The sequence below is a fragment of the Toxorhynchites rutilus genome, chromosome 2 (genome assembly GCF_029784135.1).
Source record: "Toxorhynchites rutilus septentrionalis strain SRP chromosome 2, ASM2978413v1, whole genome shotgun sequence".
NCBI classification, from domain to species: Eukaryota; Metazoa; Arthropoda; class Insecta; order Diptera; family Culicidae; genus Toxorhynchites; species Toxorhynchites rutilus.
In genome coordinates, this window is record NC_073745.1 from 83,250,976 (window position 1) to 83,276,321 (window position 25,346).

The 25,346-nt window shown below is 38.7% G+C and overlaps 1 protein-coding gene across 1 annotated transcript in view; it reads right to left on the minus strand.

Annotated features, from left to right (window-relative positions):
* The window catches only part of LOC129769908 (low-density lipoprotein receptor-related protein 1), a 274,104-nt gene extending 250,559 nt beyond the window's left edge, over positions 1-23,545 (minus strand). The window contains exons 1-2 of the mRNA XM_055772444.1: positions 22,839-23,545; positions 5,715-6,775 (exon numbers count right to left, since the gene is read on the minus strand). Coding sequence (XP_055628419.1) covers positions 5,715-6,159 — 445 coding nt within the window. The 5' untranslated portion in view covers positions 6,160-6,775; positions 22,839-23,545. The remainder of the gene's footprint in view (positions 1-5,714; positions 6,776-22,838) is intronic.
* Between the last annotated feature and the right edge of the window lie 1,801 nt (positions 23,546-25,346).

The following is a 25,346-nucleotide window of genomic DNA, read 5'->3' on the forward strand; positions in this document are numbered from 1 at the left end:
CTGGAAACTTCCGACGCATATCAATACTTGGATGAATTTGTACTTAACAAGTTGAGACCCGCGTCGGTCCCTAGGGGCTTTTTAGAGGGAAATCGCTGACTGACTGGGACTGAAAGTTACAAACTAAGAAAATTAAAACATATACGGTTTGTGTTTAAATGCTTTACAAAATGGGGCAGCTTTCAAGTCGAATTTCTGACTATTTTCTAAACATACAATAAGTATATTTGGGAGCTGGGACCGATTCTGATATTGCGCAAACGCTCTTGATGCGGGCTGAATGAAAAGCGCAGCAAGAAAAATTTGGGGCTCAACGTGTTAATAGTACATTTAGCTGATAGAAACATCTCAGGAAATATTTTTATCGATTCGTGTTACTTTTACCTGGATTTATTTCATTATTTTTTAATAAAAAGGAACTTGTGGAAAAGCAACATACGGATTGTTTTGTATTACAATTCACGCCAATTTCCTTTATGAAATATGCATGTCTTCAACCTGATATTTTAGGGCAGCAGCCTTTCAACTTGATGTCATTAAGGCATTTTTTTATTTTTTAGCATAACTTTGAACATGTTTCAATAACAGAATTCAGAGGAATTTCTATTTGGAAATAAAGTAATTCAAACATAGAAACTATAATAAATTATTTACGCGGATATCCGGCCTATCCGGCCAATATTTGCTATCCGGCCGGATATCGGACATGGAGAAAAAATCACAATTTCTCCACAACATAAATCATAACGAAATAGTTAATTAGCTAGCTAGCATAGCATATCAAAATCATAATTAAAAACAAAATTTTAATTACTGAAATGCCATATTTTTTCATTAAATTAATATTTACGCATAACATTTATTTATAAACAGTACTCAAAATTACCCAGTGGTAAATTATGATGAATAAATAATAAATTTTCAGGTATTGATGATGACAACCAATTACTCTTTGCTTCGTACACCAGGCCAACTTCAGAGAACAGTCTTCGCTAAAGTGACCAGATGGTCAGAGGTCTAACGCGGGACACAAAAAACAAAACTTTATGTATATACACACCAGGTTTTTTACGCAGGGGATACGTACGCGTTAATTCGAAAATCCGCGCAAAAAAAACCGCGTTAATTGGAAAATCCGCGTGAAAAAACCTTGGTGTACTAGGGTGACAATGGATGTATGGAAAAAAATTCATCATCGAATTTCAAAACCCGACCATGTACATTTTGTTTATTGGCCAAAAAAAATGACCTGTGCAAAATTTCAGCTCATTCGGACATGATTTAGGGGTGCCTCAAAGCGCTCAAAGTTTTGATTTTTTGACCCTCGAAAATCTTCCAAGGGGGGAGTAAAGGAAATTTGGAAAATCGAAATTTTGTTTTCGATGCCAAATGATTTAAAAATGCATGAAACGTCGAGATCTGGTGTCATCACGAAACAAAAATTTGGCCGGAAATCGACCTTTTGGGAATTAGTCTGAGAGGCAATGAAGGTATGCTAAAAAAATAATTATCGAATTTAAAGAACCAACCATGTACATTTTGTTTATTTACCCAAAAAAATGACCTGTGCAAAATTTCAGCTCAATCGGACATGATTTAGGGGTGTCTCAAAGCACACAAAGTTTTGATTTTTTGGCTACTCAGACTAAGTCCCAAAAAGTCGATTTTCGGTCAAAATTTTTTTTACGAGATAACATCAGCCCTCGACATTTTATGCATTTTTAAGTCATTTGGCATCGACCAAAAAATCGATTTTCTAAATTTCCTTTTCTCTCCCTTTGGAAAATTTTTCGAGGATATAAAAATCAAAATTTTGAGCGCTTTGAGGCACCCCTAAATCATGTCTGATAAATCACTCAGTCAGAGCTTTTAAGTCTGGCAAGCATGATTCATATTCTTCAATTTTCTTCCAATTATCGAATGGAAAATTCCTCGAAAATTCCAATCCATTTTTCATCGATTTTAGTGTTAACGTATGCATCAAGAATGGACTACTTTCGGATGGCGATGAAAAAATGGAACTAATTTTCTTACGTTTATTAAGCCTATAACAAAAATGATTCAAGGCTGTTGATTCGCAGCAGCAGCACTGTCAAGCAACTTGATGATTTTTTCATACTGCAAGCTCCACCCCACAGCGAAGGAGTTGGACATCCTGAGGCACTTTGTGTCCGCCAGATATACCCAATCTGGTATTTACAACATCCTCTCCCTGCCGCTCCTCAAGCGGGGAGATCGAAGCAACCGGCCAAATGGTGAAGGAGAATCTGGCCAAAATGGACATTTTTATGCGGAAGCGTCAGACGAGACCGGCCGTATCGGAGCAGCAAGCAATCATCCAGAAGGAGTAGCTTGAGGTACTAGTGAAAAACTTCTTTCCGGTGAAAGAAATGAAAAACCTGTTTTTCACTGGTGGAAAACTTCTTTTCGTGCTCATAATGAAAGACAAGACGTACTTGATGCTACACCCAAAGTCAATTTCTAGCACATGTTATGGCATCCCGATTTATTACATTAAATGAGCCAAAAAATAACAGGAAATGTTCTACTCCCCAATACGTGTATGTCATTTGTATAATATATAAATATGCTAGAGCCAATATGAGCGAGCGAAACAGGAAACACATTTGCATGAAAGCATATGAAAGCTTTTCGTATAGTTTGCCAAATACACGGCCCTGACAGAGAAAGATATATTCTCGTTCATGTTCTTCTTTATTCCAACTTAGTTTTATGATGAGGTGTAATATTATCACGCTTTCATACAACATCACTAGCAGTTATATCGATAGTGTAGGCGTTCGAAACAGCTTTGCATTCCAGCCGACCACCAATGCCGCGAAAAGGTAAAAGAACACGCCGAAATACATCTTTTCATCGGCCATGGTTGAGATTCATCAAACAACCCTGCCTCTTCCTGTCCCATATACACTAGTTCTTCTGGCTTATTCAACACGTTAAGCCCTGTCCGAGCTAAGGGACCAAAGATGAACTTTTCGTATGACTTACGTTGGTCCCTGCGGATCAAAAGGGGTTTTTTATAAAAATCATTTTCTAATTTTGTTACTGTCGTTTCCATTTGACACTCTCTAAACAAAAAGTCCACTGCCAAATAAATGTTTCCTTTGAGGTTCATCCATCGATTGGCTGCTTAGATTTTAATGGCCACCAAATGCATGGATCGTGTTGACGATCAATTCTATATTTTTTCACATATTGTAAACCTCGTTAGCAACGAGATTTTTTGACGTAGAACTACGTCTTTCAGGAAGGGTGCCAAATCAGAAAACAGGTCACGTTTTTAAGAAAATAAAGTTAACGTTAATAACTATTTTCACTGTAAATGAATTCTCATGATTTGCATACCAATCGAATCGGAAATTCTCTAAAATTTGTTTGATATTCTATACAATACAATTCATGAAAACTGGAGGAACTTCCTTCTTCTCCAAACATTTATTCTGCCGATTTGTGTGCTAATCCTACCCGTATTTCGAATGCTTATAAGTCGAACATTTCTTAACAGATCGGAAAGATGTTTGCATCAAGTGATAGGATATATTTCTGCGCGTCTATCACAATTAATAAAATGTTATTTTTCATGAGATTAACGATTGAATAACTGTAAAATGTCAAGCGTTATCTAAACGCCCTGACTGCCAAGTTTTGATTGGCCCGATTTACTGTTTCCCCAACACAGACTTCAAAATCGATGTACCTGTGGAAATCCGCTTTGCAAATATACATGCAAGTCGGGGGTATTTTTGTTCCCACCGAGCTGTGTTTCCCTAACACGGACTTCAAAATCAATGTGCCTGGGAGAATCCCATGCGAGTCGGGGGTATTTTTTCCCACTGAGTTGTGTTTCCCTAACACGAACTTCTAAATTGGTGTGCCTGGGGAATCCGCTTTGCAAATACATGCAAGTGTACTGAGAAACCTGGAAAAAACTTCATTTCAGATACTAAAGGTGAATGAACTTTCGCGGTTCGAGAACTAAGTAAACATGAGATGTGCAATAATTTCAGAGGGAAATGATAAAAGGGAAATACAATGATCGTTTGACAATTCTTCCGTTCACATATTTTGGTAGTCCTAGGCATCATATCAAATGTAAAAGGACGTCCATCAAATTTATTTGTAACGAAGAACATAATCTATTACAAAAATTTCGATGCATTCTAAAATTATGTTCGAATTGGTAAACAATTGGATTCTATAATATAATGGCGTAGTTCTACGTCGAAAATATGCGGTCGTTTCCTACATACAAACCCTTACAATTTTTTTCTGAACGCGACGCTAATTATTATTTTCATTTGCTACTCGCTGAAACAGTTCCGAAAGGTGTGTCGTGAATTTCGTGTATAAGGTTTGATTCAGTTTCGTCCTTTTGTGTCATTTACAGGTCTTGAAGACGACGATAAGCTGTTACTTTCAGGATATTCGTCGCAAGATATTTTATAAACTCCAATAACATTGCCAGCAAGACTGTTTACGTTTCAAGAACTCCTAAATAGTCAGACCACGGGTCTCAAAAAGTTGCAATTAAGTAATTCTGATCTTCCCCTAAGTAGTTGAATTGTTGTCAGTAAAAAACCCTGTTGAAGATTCCTTGCAGAAAACTTGATACTCTATTAAAAGATGTACATTCGAAACGGAAAATTTATTTATTTTTTTTTATGTAAAAATGTGTTTATTTCTTCTAAGGTGTAATCCTTCATTCGTTTCATGCACACATGTCTTCCAGTTTCGTATTCGCAAATAAAAAGCCGAATATCTGGAATATCTAAGAGAATATCCGGCTATCTGGCCTTGAAGCTTGCCAGATATCTGGTATCCGGCCAAACTACTATTCGTTTCATTTTTAACCAGTGTCACTTCATTTTTTCAGACTTTTTCCGCTACTTAAAACTGATCATGTTTGTCGTAAATGGGCATAAAAAAGGTTTATAAATAGAAACTCAGTTTTTGCGCATTTTTGAGTAATCATGAACAGTCGTATAGAGGTATGGTGCAAACCGGGAGAGGTGGCCTCAGGAACGACATATTCAAGATACCGTGAAGCGTGAAGAAGGCAACGATATGGCCGGGCATGTTTTTCATTTGAAAATCTACCAAATTATGACCTCCAATTCCTACATCAACATTCATCGTAAAATTTTCGAGGATTCATCGATTAAAACGAATCTGGAAAAACAGTTTGTGTTTCAACAAGACAACCATCCTAAACACATAGCAATGCAAAGCCGTTCTCTCGTTCATGCCGCATCGAACCTCACCTCGATAAAACCAGAAAACAAACGAGCAGAGCTACCTTAGAACCCGCAAAAGGAAATGAAAGTTTTTTACTTATTTTATTCAAGTTACAAACTTGGTACAAACTTTTCATTAGAGTTTCTTCCGAGTAAGTTTGCTCGCTGGTGTCGGATTATTCCACCATACAAGCGTTGCTAGAATTGTAAACATGAATGAAAAAATCCTCACCAGAGAATATTTTTCTGCATCATTCAACGGTTGCCGATCCAGCCGACCATAGGGATCATTTGAAAAGAGATAACCTTTGCACGTTCTGTCGGGTTTTTTCCCCCAGGAACTTCTCCATGCCGATTCCACCAACCCGTAGTTGATTATGCCGAGTTCTCTTTGAAGCTATTAATATTCCCGTGCCATCAGCGTCAGATGCCTATTGCTACGAAGAGAAATCAACTCACCTGTAAAATCGGAATCATACGCCGCCGTAGTCGAACTGGGTGTCGCTAAATTCCTCCTCGAAATGGATAGTGGCGCTAGAAGAGTTGTCGTTATATCAGCCGCGAACTTTTCATTTCTGTTATGATTTTTATAATTAACGCCATCCCTACCACTGGCGGCAGCAGCATCATCATCACCGCCGCCGGTTGAAGCACCGGTGGTAAAACTGCCAGCACCTGCGCTCGCCGATTTTTCAAGGCCAGCAGCGGTCGTTGGCTTTACAACGCTTCCAATCAGTAGCGAAAATCCTAGCACCAGCATCATCGCAATGCCACAGCCGCTACCAACACCGCGCCAGACAGACGGCGAAGTGTGGGCTTTGCGCTCCTTGCGACTTGCGGCCAGATGCATTCTAGTAAACCGAGTCGCCTCGTATTGACAACAGCTATTTTTGTTGGCGTTCATCGTCACCGGCAATCTCACACCCTGCTGCAGCAGCCGGCACCTATGTCGTAATTATTTTTCTCGCAGCCGCAAAATGAATATTTGCATCAATTTCTGCACCAAAAACACACCACCAAGAAGAACGCGCACCAGCGTTTTTTCTACTCGCCGCAGTCCCTTTTTTACACAAACACGTTCACTTTTATTTATTTTTTATTTACTTCCACCTTATTTCACCTTGACCACCAGTAAAACAGGAATTCCATCCCAAATCAACCGCTGTATACCGCGGCTCGCACCGAGAACCAGATTCTCGATGAGCAAACCATCGCAATAAGAGTGCATCAAAACACAACAACCTTTTTTTCGATTTCGCTTTGCTTCTCTTATTCGAATCGAACACTAACAAACACAAAATTTGTTTACTTTTTTGCTTGTTTCCACTGCTTTATTCCGATCTCCCTCACACACACTCACACGAAGGAAATAAGCCAATGCTCACTGACGATCGCTCTGATCCTTGTTTTTTTTGCGTATTTTGGTTCTCGCCTTGCGCTTCCCTCCTGGAGTACCACCGCGCTGTTACTGCTCTTCCGAGAGTTTTTGGAGTCTGGCTCGGTTTGTTCGTCAACAGCACCTAAATCGATAGATACGTTATATTTTGTATTTATTCAAACGAATGTATGATCCCCCGTGTACACACGGAGCAACTGCTGGTCAGATAATGAACATATGGAACCGTGCCGCGGCGCTATCAGTGGCGAGTACAAGTAGGCAAACCGTGTCAAAAGCCAACGCCAAGTGCACGCGCGATAAGGAACCAATCCTAGCGCGATAGGGCGAGGGCGCATAATTGATAGGACAAAAATTTGACCACTTGGCTCTTCGATGGAAACAAAAACCGACGGCGCTATGCTGCCGTTCTACGCATAGTTGTCCCATGTTCCAAAATCAGCAACTGAGAAAAACGCAATCAAAGTTTTCCCGCATATTTGTCTACCAAAAGCTTTAGGCATTTCAATTTAGCAATACACCGGGTTTTTTATAAGCACTATACTGTTGTTGAATGAAATGTGATGAGATCCCCTCACTGAACCAATCAAGCTTGATTACGGGTTTAAAAATACATGGTGGGACTGTTATGCCTGGAATATCAACATGGGACAATTGAACTTGATGTTGTTTTTTGATATACTGGGAACAAACAATAATTTTTTTTGTGTTTTTCCGAAAGATTATGCATAGAAACATCGTTTTATGAAGAAATGAGTAATCTGCAACACCTTCGCAGACTATAAATCTCATTGTTATTAGGCATTCGCTAACAAGGTGTACACGTGTTCTGTTAAACTTTTTCTTATTTGTTTGAGAATTAGTTCGTTCTTCCAAACCAGAAAAGAGTGCATTAGGCCTGCTGAAAGTGTGACATGAAGTTCTTGTACTTGAACCGACTTATTCGATATAGATCTACAAAAAATACATGGTGGGACACTTATGAATAGAATATCAACATGGGACAATTGAGCTTGATGTTGTTTTTTAAAAGTTGGGAATAAACTACATGTTTTTATGTATTTTTCCGTAAGATTATGCATAAAAACAACGTTTTATGACAAAAAGTGAAAATCGTCAAAAAGTAACATGGGACAACTATGCGTAGAACGGCAGTATGAGTGATAGCTAATCTTGGAGTAAACGTGTTGATAGTGTGAGACATCTCTGAGCTGAGCACTTCGCGCGCTGAATGATGCTCGACACATTAGTCTGATTATGATGGGCAATTTCAGTGTATTAATATTGTGTTTGAGTATACAACGAAATTGACTTCATGAATAATATTCAACAATATTTTGGTTGATGCTATTGATGGTACGAATGATACAAATAGGTTCAGATGACCTGATACAATGTTTCCATTCAGTATATTGACCATTCTTATCTCCGAATTTTGCCTTTTGAGGCGATCCAAGGATTGACTCAAGGCTTCTTCGTTAGAAACTAGAGCTACTTGGGCAAACCATGAGGGATCGACCAGAACGAGGGATAAGATATTATGTATGGTGAATACGGTGGTGTAGGACATCCCATGAAAGCGCCTTCCATGTTTCATTGGCGATTTGTGTAACATCTTGCTTAGCGTTGCGTTGAAAGAAATGTCACATCATTTGGCATATTGGGAATGTTTGAACCTCAAAGATCGACTCAGTTGCACCAATTGTGGTTGGAAGTGTTGCATTGAAATAGATCATAGCGTAACATAGCGTACCTGACCTAACCCGCAACCTCTGATATTGAGTTGGGGAAAAACAAATGTCGTATATTGTCAATATATGGCAACACTGAAACATATCTTGTGTTGTACTTATCGCATTGGGTCATACTATTCGGCTATTTAAAGACGACAATCTGTGCTACAAGTGTCGTTTTGACAGTGTTGTGATTGTCATTTTCAGTCTCAAGTTATAGCACGTCGAAGATGGAGTCCACCAAGCAAGAAATTCGTCATATTTTACGTATTTACTACCTGCGAGGTAAAGCTGCAACGAAGGCGGCAGAAAAAATTCGTGTAGTTTATGGACCCGATACTGTAACGATTCGCACAGCACAGCGTTGGTTTCATCGATTTCGTTCTGGTGTAGTGGCTGTCGAAGATACACCCCGTACTGGTAGGCCAATCGTCGTGGGAACCGATAAAATCGTTGAAATCATCCATGTAGACCAGCATGTGAGCACTCGCACGATTGGCCAGGAACTGAGTATAGACCATAAAACCGTTTGGAACCATTTGCAGAAGATTGTATTCCAAAAAAAGCGGGATGTATGGGTGCCACACGAGTTGACGCAAAAAAATCTTCTAGACCGAATCACGCCTGCGATGCACTGCTGAAACGGAACGAACTCGACCCATTTTTGAAGAAGATGGTGACTGGTGATGAAAAGTGGACCACGTACGGCAACCTAAAGCGAAAAAAGTCGTGGTCGAAGCGCGGTGAGCCGCGAGCCAAACCATCGCCAAGCCCGGATTGATGGCCAGGAAGATTTTGCTGTGTGTTTGGTAGGATTGGAAGGGAATCATCCACTATGAGCTGCTCAACTATGGCCAGACCCTCAACTCGGTTCTCTACTGTGAGCAGCTTGACCATTTGAAGCAGGCGATTCACCAGAAACGGCCCGAAATGATCAATAAGAATGGTGTTGTTTTCCACCAGGACAACGCTCGGCCTCACACATCTTTGATGACCCGCCAGAAGCTACGGGAGCTCGGCTGGGATGTCCTATTGGACCCACCGTATAGTCCGGACCTGGCTCCAAGTGATTATCATCTCTTCCGGTCCATGCAAAACGCTCTTGGTGATACTAAGTTGGCCTCAAAAGAGGTTTGCGAAACTGGCTGTTTTTTGGAAATAAGGATAGGGGGGTTTTATAAGGGGGGGATAATGAAGTTACCATCTAAATGGAAACAAGTTTGCGAACAAACCGGCGCATATTTGACTTAAATTGGATAATTTTAAGAGTGTTAAATAAAGCGTCAAATTTCGATTAGAAATACGACATTTCTTTTTCCCCAATGTTTACCCATCACCGGTTAGCTGGTTACTAATAAAAAAAATGCTTTGATAATTGAAATGTTGAATTCAACAAAAAATTAATAACATGCTCAAATTATATTTTTCGAAGCAGTCACAGTCACAAATTCAAAGGTACGTTGTATCGCTGCAAATCAGAAATTGACTTTAATTACTTTAACAACTTGGATAGCCAATTTACGGCACAATAATAACATTGATGCCTCTAATCACATTTTTAGATGATGACCGTCATTTCTGGATTAGCCGTGAAAAAAACATGATGTTTACCAGAACAACAAAGAAAAAACCCGAAAATTCAACCTTTTTTATCGGCTTTAATTTATTTTTAGGAGAAAAAACTTAATTATTTTCAAGCGACCCATACACGTTGAATATTATTATGCAAATGTATTTTACAATATCATTGAATGTTGTTCACAGTCGTCCTTGGCTGCGTTTTGATCGCCGTCAGCAGGAGTATTGAAAAAAGAAAGATCCTCGCAAGTGGGTCAAACAGTGGTAGCTGAACAAGAAGACGTACAGTTATGAAGTGTTACTTAATGAACTGTGAAGCCGTATGACTACCGAAACATTATCCGCATGGGTTCGATACAACCGGAAGCTTTTATATAAAAAAGCCTCATCTTTCCAAAAAAAAACATGAAAATAGAGGGTCTCTTTCATCACTTTCATCAAAAATGCTTCAAAAATTATAAGAATTTTTTTCCCGAAATTTTCTCTAAAATTATTTAAAAGACATTTTGGGATCAGTTTGAAGTTGTTCTAGAAAATTCATTCAAATAAATTTCATCGAATGTAGTAAAATCGAGAATGGGTTGGGCTGTTTGTAAGATTCATATTTTCAAAAACGAGTACACCCAGGTTTTCTTACGCGGAGGATACGTACCTCGTAAAAAAACGCGTAAAAAACATGCGTTTATGTTTTACCAAATCAGCATAATAATGGTGAAAAACAAAAAAAAAACCTTCCTAAGGATATTAATATTTTATGTAAAAAAATATCAGCTTACTGAAAATGTTATAAAATAGAGTCAGTAAGGTCTCGGTACCTCGAAAACCGCTTAAAACGAGCATTTTGCAATATAGCAGGCATTCGAGATGTCATACAATATTTTTATTTTAAGGTCTAAAAATATAGCTTTCATTTGTACCTAAGAAACCGCAGATCGATTAGGGGGGTTCAGATGTTACAAAATATTACAAATGTTTTCTGAGCCTAGAAACACGGGTGGAAACATGGCGTACTATTCTGAAATCCGTTTATTGAAATCGTTTGATACTCCAAATGGTGGCTATAGAGAAATCATACGTTATACAACAGCCATTCCATGCCAAACCGATATAGTGGTTCTCTGATTTTCGCCAAAAGTGACAATTTTGTTCTTTATCGCAAAACATTGGACCCGTATTTTTTTCTTACTGAATTGAACTTCAAATGGATTGCAAGAGTTGTAGTGGCAGAATGAATCCGGAATCTACTATTTTCAATAGTAAACTGTCAAAAAAATCAGATAGATAGATATTCCAACATTAAAACGAAACACTTGACATTCTCTGGTTTTCTTGTATCGATGTTCATGAATGTACATAAAAATCCTTATTAATAAAACCGACCCTACAGAAATATTGTTCGTTCGGTCGCTGTTTTCTTTAGTTTATTTAATTTATCTGAATACGAGAAGAAGCCACATCTTACAGTGCATTCTTAAACTTTAGTTTAAATAGCCAGCATGCCTCGGTGATATTATCCTTGTCTGAAACATTGTCTGTGGAGATTTGTAATTTGATTCCGATAAGTGCTTAACATCGGCAAACGTAGAATAATTTTTAATATACATCGACTAACCTTGTCCGTGTGAGTACTAATATGGAAACCAGACCATGGAATAGAGATCGGCAACGCAACTTACTTTGATGAACGGCTCAGTAACTAACCGTTCACCTAAGTGAATCAGTTCTTTTGAACCGTTTTTGAGCATTGCATGTTAACAGGAACCCAATATGAAGCTACCTCACAGCTATTCATGTCCTGGCATTGATATCCTTAGATAGATAGGTTGGCCAATCAGCCAATTTGGTAGCTCATTATTTCGTCGTTGTGATTCAATCTATGAGTGTTCACCTCGGTATTCTGTATTTGAACCACTTCATTCACGGACTTGCAAATGTATTCATTGCTCTTCACCGAACTACAGAGCTGACATCAATATGAGCATTGAATGTTTGCTCAGCTGAGGCAAAAAATGGTATTACCCAACGATTTCCTGTCCGTTAATGTCTATGTTTTTGGTATTTGTGAATGATCATTCGCCATTATTAGAGTTTCATCGTTAATAAATTGTATATCCCCCTACACTTTGATTGTGTCGTTGATGAAATCTTTTGGAAAAGGCTCCGTAATGTGGAAAAGGCTCCGTAATTAGAGTTTCATCGTTAATAAATTGTATATCCCCCTACACTTTGATTGTGTCGTTGATGAAATCTTTTGGAAATAGCTCCGTAAATGAAAAAATAATAAGAGACGTAAAGCGGTTTTATGGCTGACGGTAAGAACAATTTCCTTCAATCTAAGGCTGATGTCACATTAGGTGGATTCGCCGCCGCGGATATCGCGACGGTTTTTTTTTCTCGATATGAATTCGCTTCCAAAACCGCCCCGCTCTGTGTGACATGGCTCATTCACAATACACTGTAGATCCTCCGCTGCGGTTTTACTCGCGGAATCCGCTTAATGTGACATCAGCCTAAGGGCAACAGAACCGTCGATGTTCGGCTTTATGAAAGAATTCCGGGAATTAAGGTGGAACAACAGAAACAATTTTAGAGTGAATTTTGGAAATTTATTAAATATTTGTTGATTGTGTTGATTGTGAGGTTACAATTTAGAAAAAGAGATAACGAGAGAAAACATGCAGAACGGCTAAGTAGGGTTGAGTAGGATAAAGCAGTGTGAAAATGGAAATGTAAAATGTCAAATAAAAAATTTTAAAACCCAAAAGAAACCTAGATTCCATTAAATATCATATTTGAGGGGCTTAGAATGCAAGGGGTGTAAGTGACTTGATCGATTTCTCTTCATCAACTTTTTCTTTAGTTAATAACTCAACTGCAAAAACGTTCCAATTTGAGTTTGCTATAGAATCCCATAGACGAGGTTCTGACCTATCTTCCGCATTGTCAAATACAGCTGAAAATGTATTTGCAGCTAAGTTATGACCAAAAGAGAAAGTCGATGTAGAGAAATCAATCAAATCACTTACACCCCTTTCATTCTAAGCCCCTCATTTAATAGTAAAAATCCCGTAACGACATTTTTCAATTTTTACAAACATTCCGGTAATGGTATCAATGGTAACACGTTCACGCAATTGGCCAAACAATATCAAATATAATTACAATGATAAAATCAATCCTAATTTTAAATTCGAAACATACATTAACAAATCAAGTCACGCGTTACATGCATTTTGCTTGTGAATGACAATATAGTAATCGTTTTTGGTTTTCTCCAGGCGTTCTCGTTATATTCATCCGTTCCGTCCAACGCAATTTGTATTCAGTTCAGTTGCACTTCATTCGTTCCCAAACAGTTTACTCATAACTAAACTGACCAGACGTCCCGCGTTACGCGGGACAGTCCCGCATTTCAACAAGATGTCCCGCGTTAGATTCCGTCTCGCGAAACGTCCCGCATTTGGCAAAAGAAACGAAAATGTCCCGCGATATCAATGTATTTCAATATCACAATTTGATCATGTTGATTTTCTTAAATGGATGAACCTCAAAAAAAACTTTTATTTGGCAGACTGTTCAAGAGCGCTTCTAATGCATCTAAATTAATACGTAAAAATTCAAAATAAATGGACTAATTTCGGATGGCGATTTGTGTCCGCCAGATATAGCCGATCTGGTATTTACAAAATCATCTCTTTGCCGCTCCTTAAGCCGAGAGATCGAAGCAACCGTCCAAACGGTGGAGAAGAATCTGGCCTAGATTAATTATTTAGATGTGAGGCGATTTTTTTCAGCGAACATGGTGGTTTGTGTATCTTTATAGTGCTGAATTTAAAGTGTTTTTTGTGGGAAATAGACGGCTGGAATTAGAACAAATTTGTTCCACCGACGGCGAATTTTAAATATTATCAGGATAAGTACCTATTGAGTGCATGCTGATAATTGTTGTGCGTTTTTAAATCAAATTTATATCACGGCTCTACGGCTCGCTATCGCTCAGGATAGCCACCGTAGCTGCTTGTGCTGTGTTGTGTATCGTTGTATTGTTTTTTTGTTGTCTCTGCTTTTGCCATTGCTGCCGCGCAGGGCACTCTCGAGATGAGCGAGTGCAAGGCGTGCGACGGCAAAGTAATGATCAGTGATGATCCTGTTGTTTGTGTAGGTAAATGCGGTGTTCGATTTCATCGGCGCTGTACTTCGCTTACAAAAGCAACAGCGAAACTGATAACAGAGAATCCGAACATTCAGTTTATTTGTGATGAATGTTTGTCGGACCAGAAATGTGGCGTGCGAGGTGATGCTTTAGACGTTGGTGGATTGCAAAGGGAGATGGAAAAGATCTCACTTTCGCTCTCTGATGTCCGAGGAAGCTTCACCGAGCAAATAAACATCGCGTTTGAGAATGAGCGAGATAAGCTTATCAGATCTTTCGACGAGCTTTTCAAAGAGAAGATGGCATGCTTCGAGAGCAGTGTTGCCAAAAAGTTGGAAAATATGAAAAGCTTACTCTCTGAAAAAAATAATGTTGACAGAAATTTAGCTGTGATGAACAGGAAGCGACAGGTTAGTCCGAGCTCAATTAGTGCTAATTTGGACACTCCGAGCAAGAAAATTATGTTAACGAATAAAAATAATGATTTGAAAGAAAAAATGTTTAGAAATAATAATAATAATATTGAAAGTTTCGCTAATGTCGTGGCTCGTAAGGCTCGTCCAGTCATTGTGGTAAAGCCAATAGAGTCTGACAAGAAAAATGATGATACAAGAAAAATGTTGAAGACTAAATTAGATCCTAAAATACACAAAATAGAGAATTTCAGGAACGGTAAAGATGGCTCGATTATTGTTGAGTGTGCAGCAGGGGATAATATTGAGCAAGTGAAAAGTGGAATTGAAAGCAATCTTGGAAAAGGGTTTAGTACTTTTATTCCAAAGCCAATAAAACCAAAATTAAAAATTATTGGGATGAGTGATCGATATTCCTCTGATGTTTTCATTGACTACTTAAAGAGTCAAAATGAAAACATTCCGATCAAGGATGTCAAGGTCGTTGTTGAATATGAAAATCCACGCTTGAAGTATAATAAATACAACACGATAATTGAAGTTGACCATGATACTTACAGAAACCTGATGACTGCTAGTAAAGTAAGTGTCGGGTGGGATAAATGTAGCGTGGTTGAGGCCTTTAGTGTTTTGCGCTGTTTTAAATGTGGAGAATTTGGGCATATAAGCACAGATTGCAAGAAAGAACAAACATGTTCAAGGTGTAATGAGAAACATAAAACATCTGAGTGCTCATCAACTGAATTGAAATGCATAAATTGTATCAAAGTTAATAATGAACAGAAGTTGAATTTGGATGAAAATCATCCAACTTATAGCACCCAGTGTCCTGTCTATCGGAGACTGCTGGAGAAGAAAAAAAGCGTTATTTTTCAAACCAAATAGCAATCCAAAAAAAAAAATGTGTGAATAAGTTAGCAATAATTTATCTGAACATAGCTGGGCTTTCTACAAATTACGCAGAAATGCGATATCTTGTAGAAAGCATGCGTCCTCAGATGGTTTTTCTTTCTGAAACTCACATAATCGATGGAGAATCATATGATCAGTACAAAATTCCGGGCTATAAAGTTGCTTTTTGCTTGTCGCACTCCAAACACACTGGAGGTGTTGCAATTTATGCAATAGAATCAGTCAAATTCAACACTCTTTCAAACGAAGCTGTTGAAAATAACTGGTTCTTGGCTATTTCAGTTGAAAGAGGCATGCAGATGGGAAATTATGGAATTATATATCATTCCCCCAGTTCTAGTGACCAGCGTTTTCTAGATATTTTGGAAAACTGGTGGGAAAGCATTGTTGATTGCAGTAAGTTAAATATAATTGCTGGTGATTTTAACATTGACTGGCTTAATGCCCGAAGTTCGAATCAATTGAAACAATTATCACATTACTTTACCTTAAAACAATCTGTTAACGAAGCCACTAGAATATCTAAATATAGTAGAACTCTAATAGATCACGTGTATTCTAATTTTGCCACTGTCCATTCTTCTACACAGGCCAAATTAAAAATAACTGATCATGAGACAATTTTTGTTTACATTGAGAATGGACAGTATGACCGTGACGGAAATAGAATAAAAATTAAAAACTGGAATAGATATTCCAAAGAAGCCATGTCTCAGCTTGTTTCGACAAGCCTGGATTTTGAAGCAATGACGGGACACCTGAATGATAAAGCAGCTGTTCTGACCGATATTCTGAGAGAGTGTACCAATAAATTAGTGGTTGAAAAATATATTGAATTAAACAATTCGAACAGCTGGTACTCTTTTGATCTGCTGCGTCTCAAACGCAAAAGAGATAAAAAGTACAAAAAGTTTATAAAGACTAATTTAGAAAATGATTGGAATAGGTACACCTTCGCGCGGAATATATATTCACAGGTCTTGAAAAGGACTAGAAGTGAATATATACAGAGGAAAATCGATGAACATCAAAATAATAGCAAAGAACTATGGAAATTATTAAAAAAGTTATTAAATTCTAAAAATAGTACACCGCGATCCATAGTTTTCGAAGGGTCAGAAGAACAGTCAGACCAAACTATTGCCGATAAATTCAACAGTTATTTCGTCAATAGTGTTCTGCTGATCAACCAAAGTATTGACTTGGTCAGCGAACCTGACGAAATAATACAGCCGATTAATATCAATTGTAGACTAGATTGTTTTTCACCCATCACTTTTGCTGAGTTAAGAGATATTTGTTTTTCATTGCAAAAATCGGCTGGTATCGATAATGTCAACGCAAAAGTGATACAAGATTGCTTTCATGTCATTGGACACGATCTACTGGACCTAATTAATGAATCTTTACTAACTGGGCACGTGCCAACGGTTTGGAAGGGATCCCTTGTGATTCCGATCCCCAAAGTTAATGGGACGGATAAAGCCGAAGAGTACCGCCCTATTAACATGTTGCACACATTAGAAAAAATACTAGAACTTGTTGTGAAAGTCCAGCTGATGCATTATGTAGATAACAACAATTTGCTAATACCGGAACAGTCGGGATATCGAGAGAGACACTCTTGTGAAACCGCTCTGAATCTGGTGTTAGCAAAATGGAAAGAGAATATCGAAGCGAAAGAGACTATATTTGCGGTATTTCTGGATCTTAAACGCGCTTTTGAAACAATTTCTAGGCCCTTATTGTTACAAACATTGGAGCGCAATGGAATTGTAGGAATGTCGTACAAATGGTTCGAAAGCTATTTGTGCGACAGAACTCAAAAGACTCGTTTTAATGATTCTATTTCCGATCCCATCGGCAACTCACTCGGGGTGCCGCAGGGAAGTGTCTTAGGGCCCATTTTGTTTATTTTATATATAAATGATCTGCGACGGGTTTTACGATATTGTGATATTAATTTGTTCGCGGATGATACTGTCCTGTTCATCGCAGCTAAGGATATAAAAGAAACCGAGGATCACATAAACGAAGATTTGCATTCTCTGGCTCAGTGGCTTAAATTTAAACAATTGAAATTAAATGTTGGCAAAACAAAATACATGCTGATTTCTTCAGTGAACTCCAGTATTGACGTAAATTTTGAAATAGATGGTGAGACATTAGAACGCGTGAATGAAATCAAATACCTAGGAGTTATCATTGATGACAATTTAACCTTCAAGTCTCACATTAATAATGTCATCAAGAAGATTGCCAAGAAATACGGCGTTTTGTGTCGTTTGAAAAAAGAACTGACGGTGAACAGTAAAATTAAATTGTATAAATCATTGATCTCACCGCACATAGACTTTTGCTCGTCGATCCTATTCCTTGCAAACAATACACAATTAACGAGATTGCAGCGTTTACAAAATAAGATTATGCGTTTGATTTTAAGATGTAGTAGATACACTTCCTCTAATTTGATGTTGGACGCGCTACAGTGGCTATCTGTGAAGCAAAGAATTTATTACTTGACAATGGTGTTCGTCTTCAAAATTTTAAACGGTATGCTGCCTCGATACTTGTGTGATCGAATTGAAAGAGGAAGTGATGTTCATAGATACAATACTAGAAACGCGGATGATGCAAGAACACCTAACTTTATATTCAGTAGGTCGCAGAACTCGTTGTTATACAAAGGAATACATTTTTTCAATTCGATGCCCAGAGAAATAAAACGTGCGGCAACAATGGCAGAGTTTAAGAGAATGTGTATTTCCCACGTAAAATCTGTTTTGTAAACAGGTTCTCGTAATTTTTTGTCAAATGATTTATTTATGTTTAATATCAATTGAAATTAGAAAAATATTTACAGGTATCTCAAACTGCCATGTTCGTACTGATGATGATGATGTTTTTTTTGTTGTTAAATTTGTATTGTTAAATTTGTTAAAATTGTAGATTATTATTAAAAAAAAAAAAAAAAAAAAATAGCGTTGTCTACGAAAGTTTGAGCCTCGCGCGCGTTTGGTGGGTCTGGACAAATGTTAATAATGAACACTGGCAGAAAACTGACACATAATGAAATTTTTATATAGGGTCTGGAGTGGAAACTGGAATTGGGATAGCTCATTCGGAATTGTCGTAAACTATCTTTCATCAGATGGTTATATCGATTATTTCTGATTGTAGCAGATCTCTTTCATGTTCTAAGTAGAAACTTTTAGATATTGGGTTCAATTCCCAATCAGTCAAGGATCTTCCCGGGTTGGAAATTTTCTTGACATGCCTCAGAAAAAACATTGGGCCTGAAGTTGAACTATGACTATGGCAATGTCAATATGGATAGGAACATTGTTTGTTTTTTCGCAGTTTGTGCCTATTTTTACTGTTCTATTAATAGATATTTATGCCTGCAACAGATCCAGTTCGCTTCGTTTTTTTTTATAATACTGGTCTCTTGATATTTTTAAACTTAATTATTATCTATAAGATAAATCGTCCTGCTCAAACCTTTGTAGGGGTATGAGGTGGGCCATCATCATCATCATAGATTATTACGTTGAGTTGGTTTCATCGCACCGACATTGGGCTTTTTGCTTAGAGAGTGTCATCTGGAAGCGACAGCAACAAAATTGGAAAATGATTTTTATAAAAGTATTATTGAATCGAAACGAAAGACGAAAAGTTCATCTTTGGTCCCCTAGCTCGGTCAGGGCTTAACATTTTGAATAAGCCGGAAGAACTAGTGTATACTCGACAAGAGACAGAGTTGTTTGATGAAGTATCGTAAATGAAGCGCTGGGCGGTCTTACGGAAGTTGGCCGGAACCTGAACCATGGCCGATGAAAAGATGTATATCGGCGTGTTATTTTACCTTTTCGTGGCTTTGGTAGTCGTCTGTCTTTCTATTTTGGCCATTCGCCCAAATGTTTTCTATCGGCCGCAGCTGGAGAATGTTGGGAAGGTTGGTGGTCTTCGCGACAATGTTTATCTCCAACCGATCCATCCTCCAGTGATCTTTTGGCATAATGGGCTGATCCCAGGTTCGGCATAAAGACTACATTACCTTCCCAACTCCAGCATGCACTTCAAACAATATATCTCCACGTTCATCGCTCCTTCTGGGTGATTGCCTGCTGCTCAGACACGGCCGGTCTCGTCTGAAGCTTCCGCATAAAAATGTCCATTTTGGCCAGATTCTTCTCCACCATTTGGACGGTTGCTTCGATCTCCCGGCTTAAGGAGCGGCAAAGAGATGATTTTGTAAATACCAGATCGGCTATATCTGGCGGACACAAATCGCCATCCGAAATTAGTCCATTTTTTTGAATGCAAACGATAACACTAAAATCGATGAAAAATGAATTGGAATTTTCGAGCATTCCATTCGGTAATTTGAAGAAAATTGTAGAATTTGAATCGTGGTTGCAAGGCGTAAACGCTCTGATTGAGCGAGTGATTTTCGGGCGCAAACAAAATCTAAACCACCGAAAAATCACAAGTGAGTACCGATACTCAGGAAGAAATAATACTGATCAGTTTAGACTCGCTAAACTATGGTTTATGTTCACATAACGTATATACATAACGTTTTGTTTTTGTGTCCCGCGTTAGACCTCTGACCATCTGGTCACTTTACTCATAACCAATCTCAATCTTTCTGGTGAACTATTTCTTTCGTACCGTTCGTGAAAGGTTTGCCTGTCTCTATCATGGAGGCTAACGCCAAAATTGTATGCAAACATGTTGTTCGTTGCAACGAGTAAAATCTGAAAAACATACCTTCTTAATTCGCTAATTAATTTATTTGCTTTACTGTTTTACTGATTGCAAAAAAAAGCTGAATAAATTTCCTATCTAATGATATATTTTTTCCCGTGTTGAGTGTCAACCACTGCGTCCATTATTTTGAACTATTGTGGTATGCCCCTCATTTTTTCTACTACGCTTCAAGCTTATTTACTGCTTATTGATGAAGAAGTACACTGAAAGCTATAGCGAGATAGGTGCCAAACAGGAATAATCTGTTTGATGGAATTTATAGTCCTGATCGGCGACATAAACCAAACTTCCTTGGGCTCCAGAATAGTGTTGAAATCTGCGTCTCATTAGAGCTCCGCAATTGCAGAGTAAATGTACCGCGACAGATATCATCTTGTACTAAACCTATGTTTTTGAGATGGTATTTACTCGGACAGTGTTCTGTTATAAGACTGTGCTGAAGTCTTTCTTATTAAGATTCAGCAATTGTTGAGTAATTTTAATACTCGGCGTGATATTTTTTTTTGACTGGTTAAGTTGTACAGCCATCCAGTTGGCCGCCACTTCCCGTTCTTTCCATTTCTTCAGCTCATTCTTCTACACACAATCAGAAATTCCACAGAATGTTTCTGGACCAGTGAAGAGTGAGCTTGAGCCGCGTCTTGCGAGTTCATCTTGCTTGTTCATTTCGCAATGGTCAGGAATCCAGTACAGTTGTACCGAACTTATCTGACTTTGCTGCCGTAAGTTAGTTAGTTGCTATACTTTCTATTATTGCAGCTACTTCTGGTTGAAAAACTGTGGGCCAGTTCCCCCATAGCTACAGAAATTTTTATTCTGGGATCATGAACTCCAGCACCTGTACTGTTACCCATTTTCGACCCATCAGTATAGAATATCATTGAACCATTCCGAACACTGGGAACACCTTCATCCCATACCGAACGAGAAAGTGCGATTACTCTGAACGGAATGTGATAATTAGTCCTAGTATCCATCCAATCACTGTTCAAGTAGCCAGTTTTGCCCCGTCTAATATTTTCTTCCATCTAAAACTGAACATATGGGTTCAAAGGTAACAGGTGAAGGATAACCTCCAATGCCTTTGAGGGTATGCTTCGCATTCCTCCAGTTATTGCAATGCATGCCAATCGTTGGAGTTTGTTTAGCTTTTTAGTAGCTATTGTGTCGTTAGTCTTTGGCCACCATACTAATGAGTCATAGGTTATTCTAGGACGCACAATGGCAGTGTTTTAGAACATGACCATAGAGCTGATCAAATCTGAGTGTGCGTTCCAGTTCAGTTTAGCATCTAGGATTACGCCTAGGTATTTCACAAAAACGCTGCATTTTATTCCCTCTCCTCCAGGATGTAGAGACTGCAGTTGATGATTCTTCTTTTTGGTGAAAGGAACAATTGTTGTTTTTGAGAGATTTATGTTCTGACCTTCTTTGATACACCATGATTGTTTAAGGTTTAAGGCCATCTTAACACTTTGCGGACCGCTCACGAGATTTCTCGTGTTTCGCTTTCTGTCTGTTACGGATGGAACACGAAATAACTCGTGTTTTCTACACTTGACGGTTAAATCCTTGGTCTGCCAAGAATCTCACAAGGCCTACCGATGGTTCGCCTTTGTCTCATCCACACCGAAGGAAACGATCTCATTCGTGAAATCCGAACAAATGAAGCGCACAAGTTTGCCCCAAAACGTGCGGTCCTTAATGTGTTAAACACGTCTTTCACGTCTTCGAACTTGCCACGTAGCATTATGACTAGGTCGTCAGCAAAACCCACGATTTCGAAACGTTTTGCCTCCAAGCTTCCCAGTCAACCACTAGTGACCAAAGGAGAGGTGATAGAACCCCTCCTTGTGGGCAACCTTCTGTTGCAATCACAGATATCGAAGACCCGTCCAGCTCCGAGGTGATATGCCTATTTGTGGGTATGCCTTGGATACATTCGACTATACAGTCATCGAAATGTCTTCTTCTCATAGCCTGTGTCATTGATAGATAAGAAGCATTATCGAAAGCCCCTCCGATATCCAGAAACACACATAACGCAGTTTCTTTTGACGAAAGAGATGTTTCAATTTTGGACACAAGCATGTGTAACGCTGTGACTGTGGATTTGCCTGATTAATAGGAAAACTGGTATTTAGAAAGAGGACATTTGAGCATGAATACCAACTTTATGTATTCATGTACATGTACATAATACTTTCTACGTAGTTTTCAACAGTATTAATGATTAACTAATTCGTCTGAATGATTTTGGGAGTGATTTATCACGTTTCCCAGCTTTTGGAATGAAGACAGCACAGATTTATTTACGGAGTGTCTTTCTGACGAAAAGTCAGAAACCTTTTGTTACAATCAACCTAATAAACGAAAAAAACTTTCTGGCAGGAACGTATTTGAGGGACTAGACGAATAGTCAATGAACTTATACAGCTTCCCAAGTGACGTGAATGTACATTAGCGTAAAGTTGACTGGAAACTGATTAGTAGACCACAACCAATTATTTCCATTCCGTATTCGAAACCAAGTCCATCTGCACGAATTTCATTTAGTACTTCATAATCTGACCAGCAATTTATCTCGTTCCCTTGAAAGACTCCTCGAAAACATTCAGCACTCACTTTCAGTTTCTTCACCTCCGTCGTCGAAGAGCACACATACTTTTATTTCCACTTTTATTATCTGTGTACATCCGAAGAAAAACTGCACACGGAGGAAAAGTAATCACCGCCACTTCCTCTCACTGCCGCACCACCGGTGGCAAAAATCTTCCACTACACAATCTCTAGTAGCAGCAAGTTGTTTCTTCTCCCATCTTAATTTACCGTCTTTTTTTTATCAAAATAAAAACCTCTCTTGAATTTCAACCACAATTTCGATGTGTGGCGGCGTAATCCACACACCGTAGACGCAAAACGGTGACGACGACGACGACTACGAAAATCAGGCCCAAAACCTCGACGACGACGACGGCAAACGACGGCGCGACGAAGAGATATCGAAGGCAATTGACGCCAGTACACACACGTTCCTTCCGCAGGCACCGCACGTCCTTCCCTATCGAGTATTCTGTTCACAACTCACATCGTGACCAGCATCTCTCATCTCCGAAGACTTCCTTTGCGTCTTTTTTCTCCTGTCATTTATTCACTTCAGCTGGTTGTGCACACACCTTATCCTGTCCACTGCTCAACAAAACACAGAACGGCTGGGGAAAAGGTCCTCCGCGGATCTAACACGAACGCACGTCCGACCGTCACGGGTTCTCAACGAAGAATGAGATTCCTCAAAAATCTATTCTCTCGCTTCGCCAGGTTCAATCTCATCATTATGTTCTGCTCCCCATCGGACGGCTTGTCTCTTGCTTTGTGTGTGTATGGGTTTATGTCGGAAAGGAAGGTATAAATCAGTGCCATATTGTGTGTTAGAATGTCATCATCAATGAAAGCGATTCATTCACAACCATACACGCGCACACACACACGCTCACGTTGGGATAGAAACGCGCGTGTTGTTTGTTTACCGGCTTTAATCTATCCCGCATGGTGCTGTCGCGGATTGATGCTGGCCATGTGGTGGTGTTGTGTTTTGCTTTCCCGCAACAGCTGTGTTGATGTCCCGGAGTTGATTCGCCACTGGTGTAGGGCTTCGCAAATCGCAGACACAGACGAAACGGGTTCGCTTGTGGTGTGGTTTGCGAAAATGAAACGATTCTTGGTGTCCAAAGAGAAAAGGAATTGCATACAGTATTGTCAGAACTTTAAAGGAACAATTATCCTCCTGTACTCGCGTGCAAAATCATAACACGTATACTCGCGCACGGTGTCATAGACCGAAAATTAAACTTCTCTGTAATGTTGCCATTGTGTATTTTTCAGGCTTTATTGGCATTTATTTGAAGAAGAGGGTATGATTGAATGAAAAAACTCCAAAAAATATATTTTCTTCGTCTCTATTATGTTTTAAAAGCCATCTAATTCAGCCTCATCAAAACAGAGTAATTTTTGATACTCCAACACAAATAACGAAATTCGAATTTTTCACTGTTATTAATTAAAAGTAAGCAACTGAATGATGGAAGTTTAAACAGCTATAAAATAACATAAAAACGTATTAATCGGTTGTGGTTTCTTTGGAGTAAGAATCGGAACATAGCACAACTGCATGCTCGAAGCAAACATATTTTTTAAATTTTATGCTGTTGTTGCGTGTTTTTTGGGTTGTTTTTGACGTAGGATTACGTCTTTCGGGAACATATTGGGGTATAAATTGTAAATCGAAAATCGAGCATATCGTGAAAATTGTTCAATTTCAAACGCTTATTACTCAGTCATTTCATGATGGATTGATGAAATTTTTGCTTCAATCGATTTCGGCACTCCATAACAATTTTTTATATTGAAGAAAATAATGCATGTCATGAAACTAACTATCGCACAATTGAAAAAACTCAACCCCTATCTTAACGGAAATACCCTCTTCTGATTGGTCGACATTGACGACACATGCTGCGGTTCCCTTACAGAGACATCAAAACCAAGCAGCCTGGGGGAAATCGGCATTGCAAATACATAAAAGAAGGGGAGCTTTTGCTCTCACCGAAATGTGTTCCCTAACAGAGACATCAACACCAAGCTGCCTGTGGGAAATCAACATTGCAAATACATATAAGTAGGAGGAGCTTTTGTTCCCACCGAAAAGAGTTCCTAACAGAGACATCTAAACCAAGGTGCCCGGGTGAACTCGGCATGGCAAATGTATACAAGTCGGGGGCATTTTTATATTGCAAGTAAGGTGATTGATACGATTAATTCTTGCAAATAAAATTTAAATTTGTAACTTAAATGTTAATTGCTTCATGGAATTTCATATCAATGACCGATCGTGTATTGTGAATAATTTAGCACAAGTGTAGGTGTAAAATTGTATATGGTAGCATTTGTGTTAAAAATGACTTGATATGTGAAACGATTTATTTCAATTTTCATAAATAAAAACCAAGGTGTGTTCCCGTTCGAGGTCGTTTGGTTTAAGCTGTCTGTTTTGTTGTGTTTTACGGCGATTCCAAGTTGGAAAAGTGAAGAAATATTTATTTACGGAGTGTCTTTCTGACGAAAAGTCAGAAACCT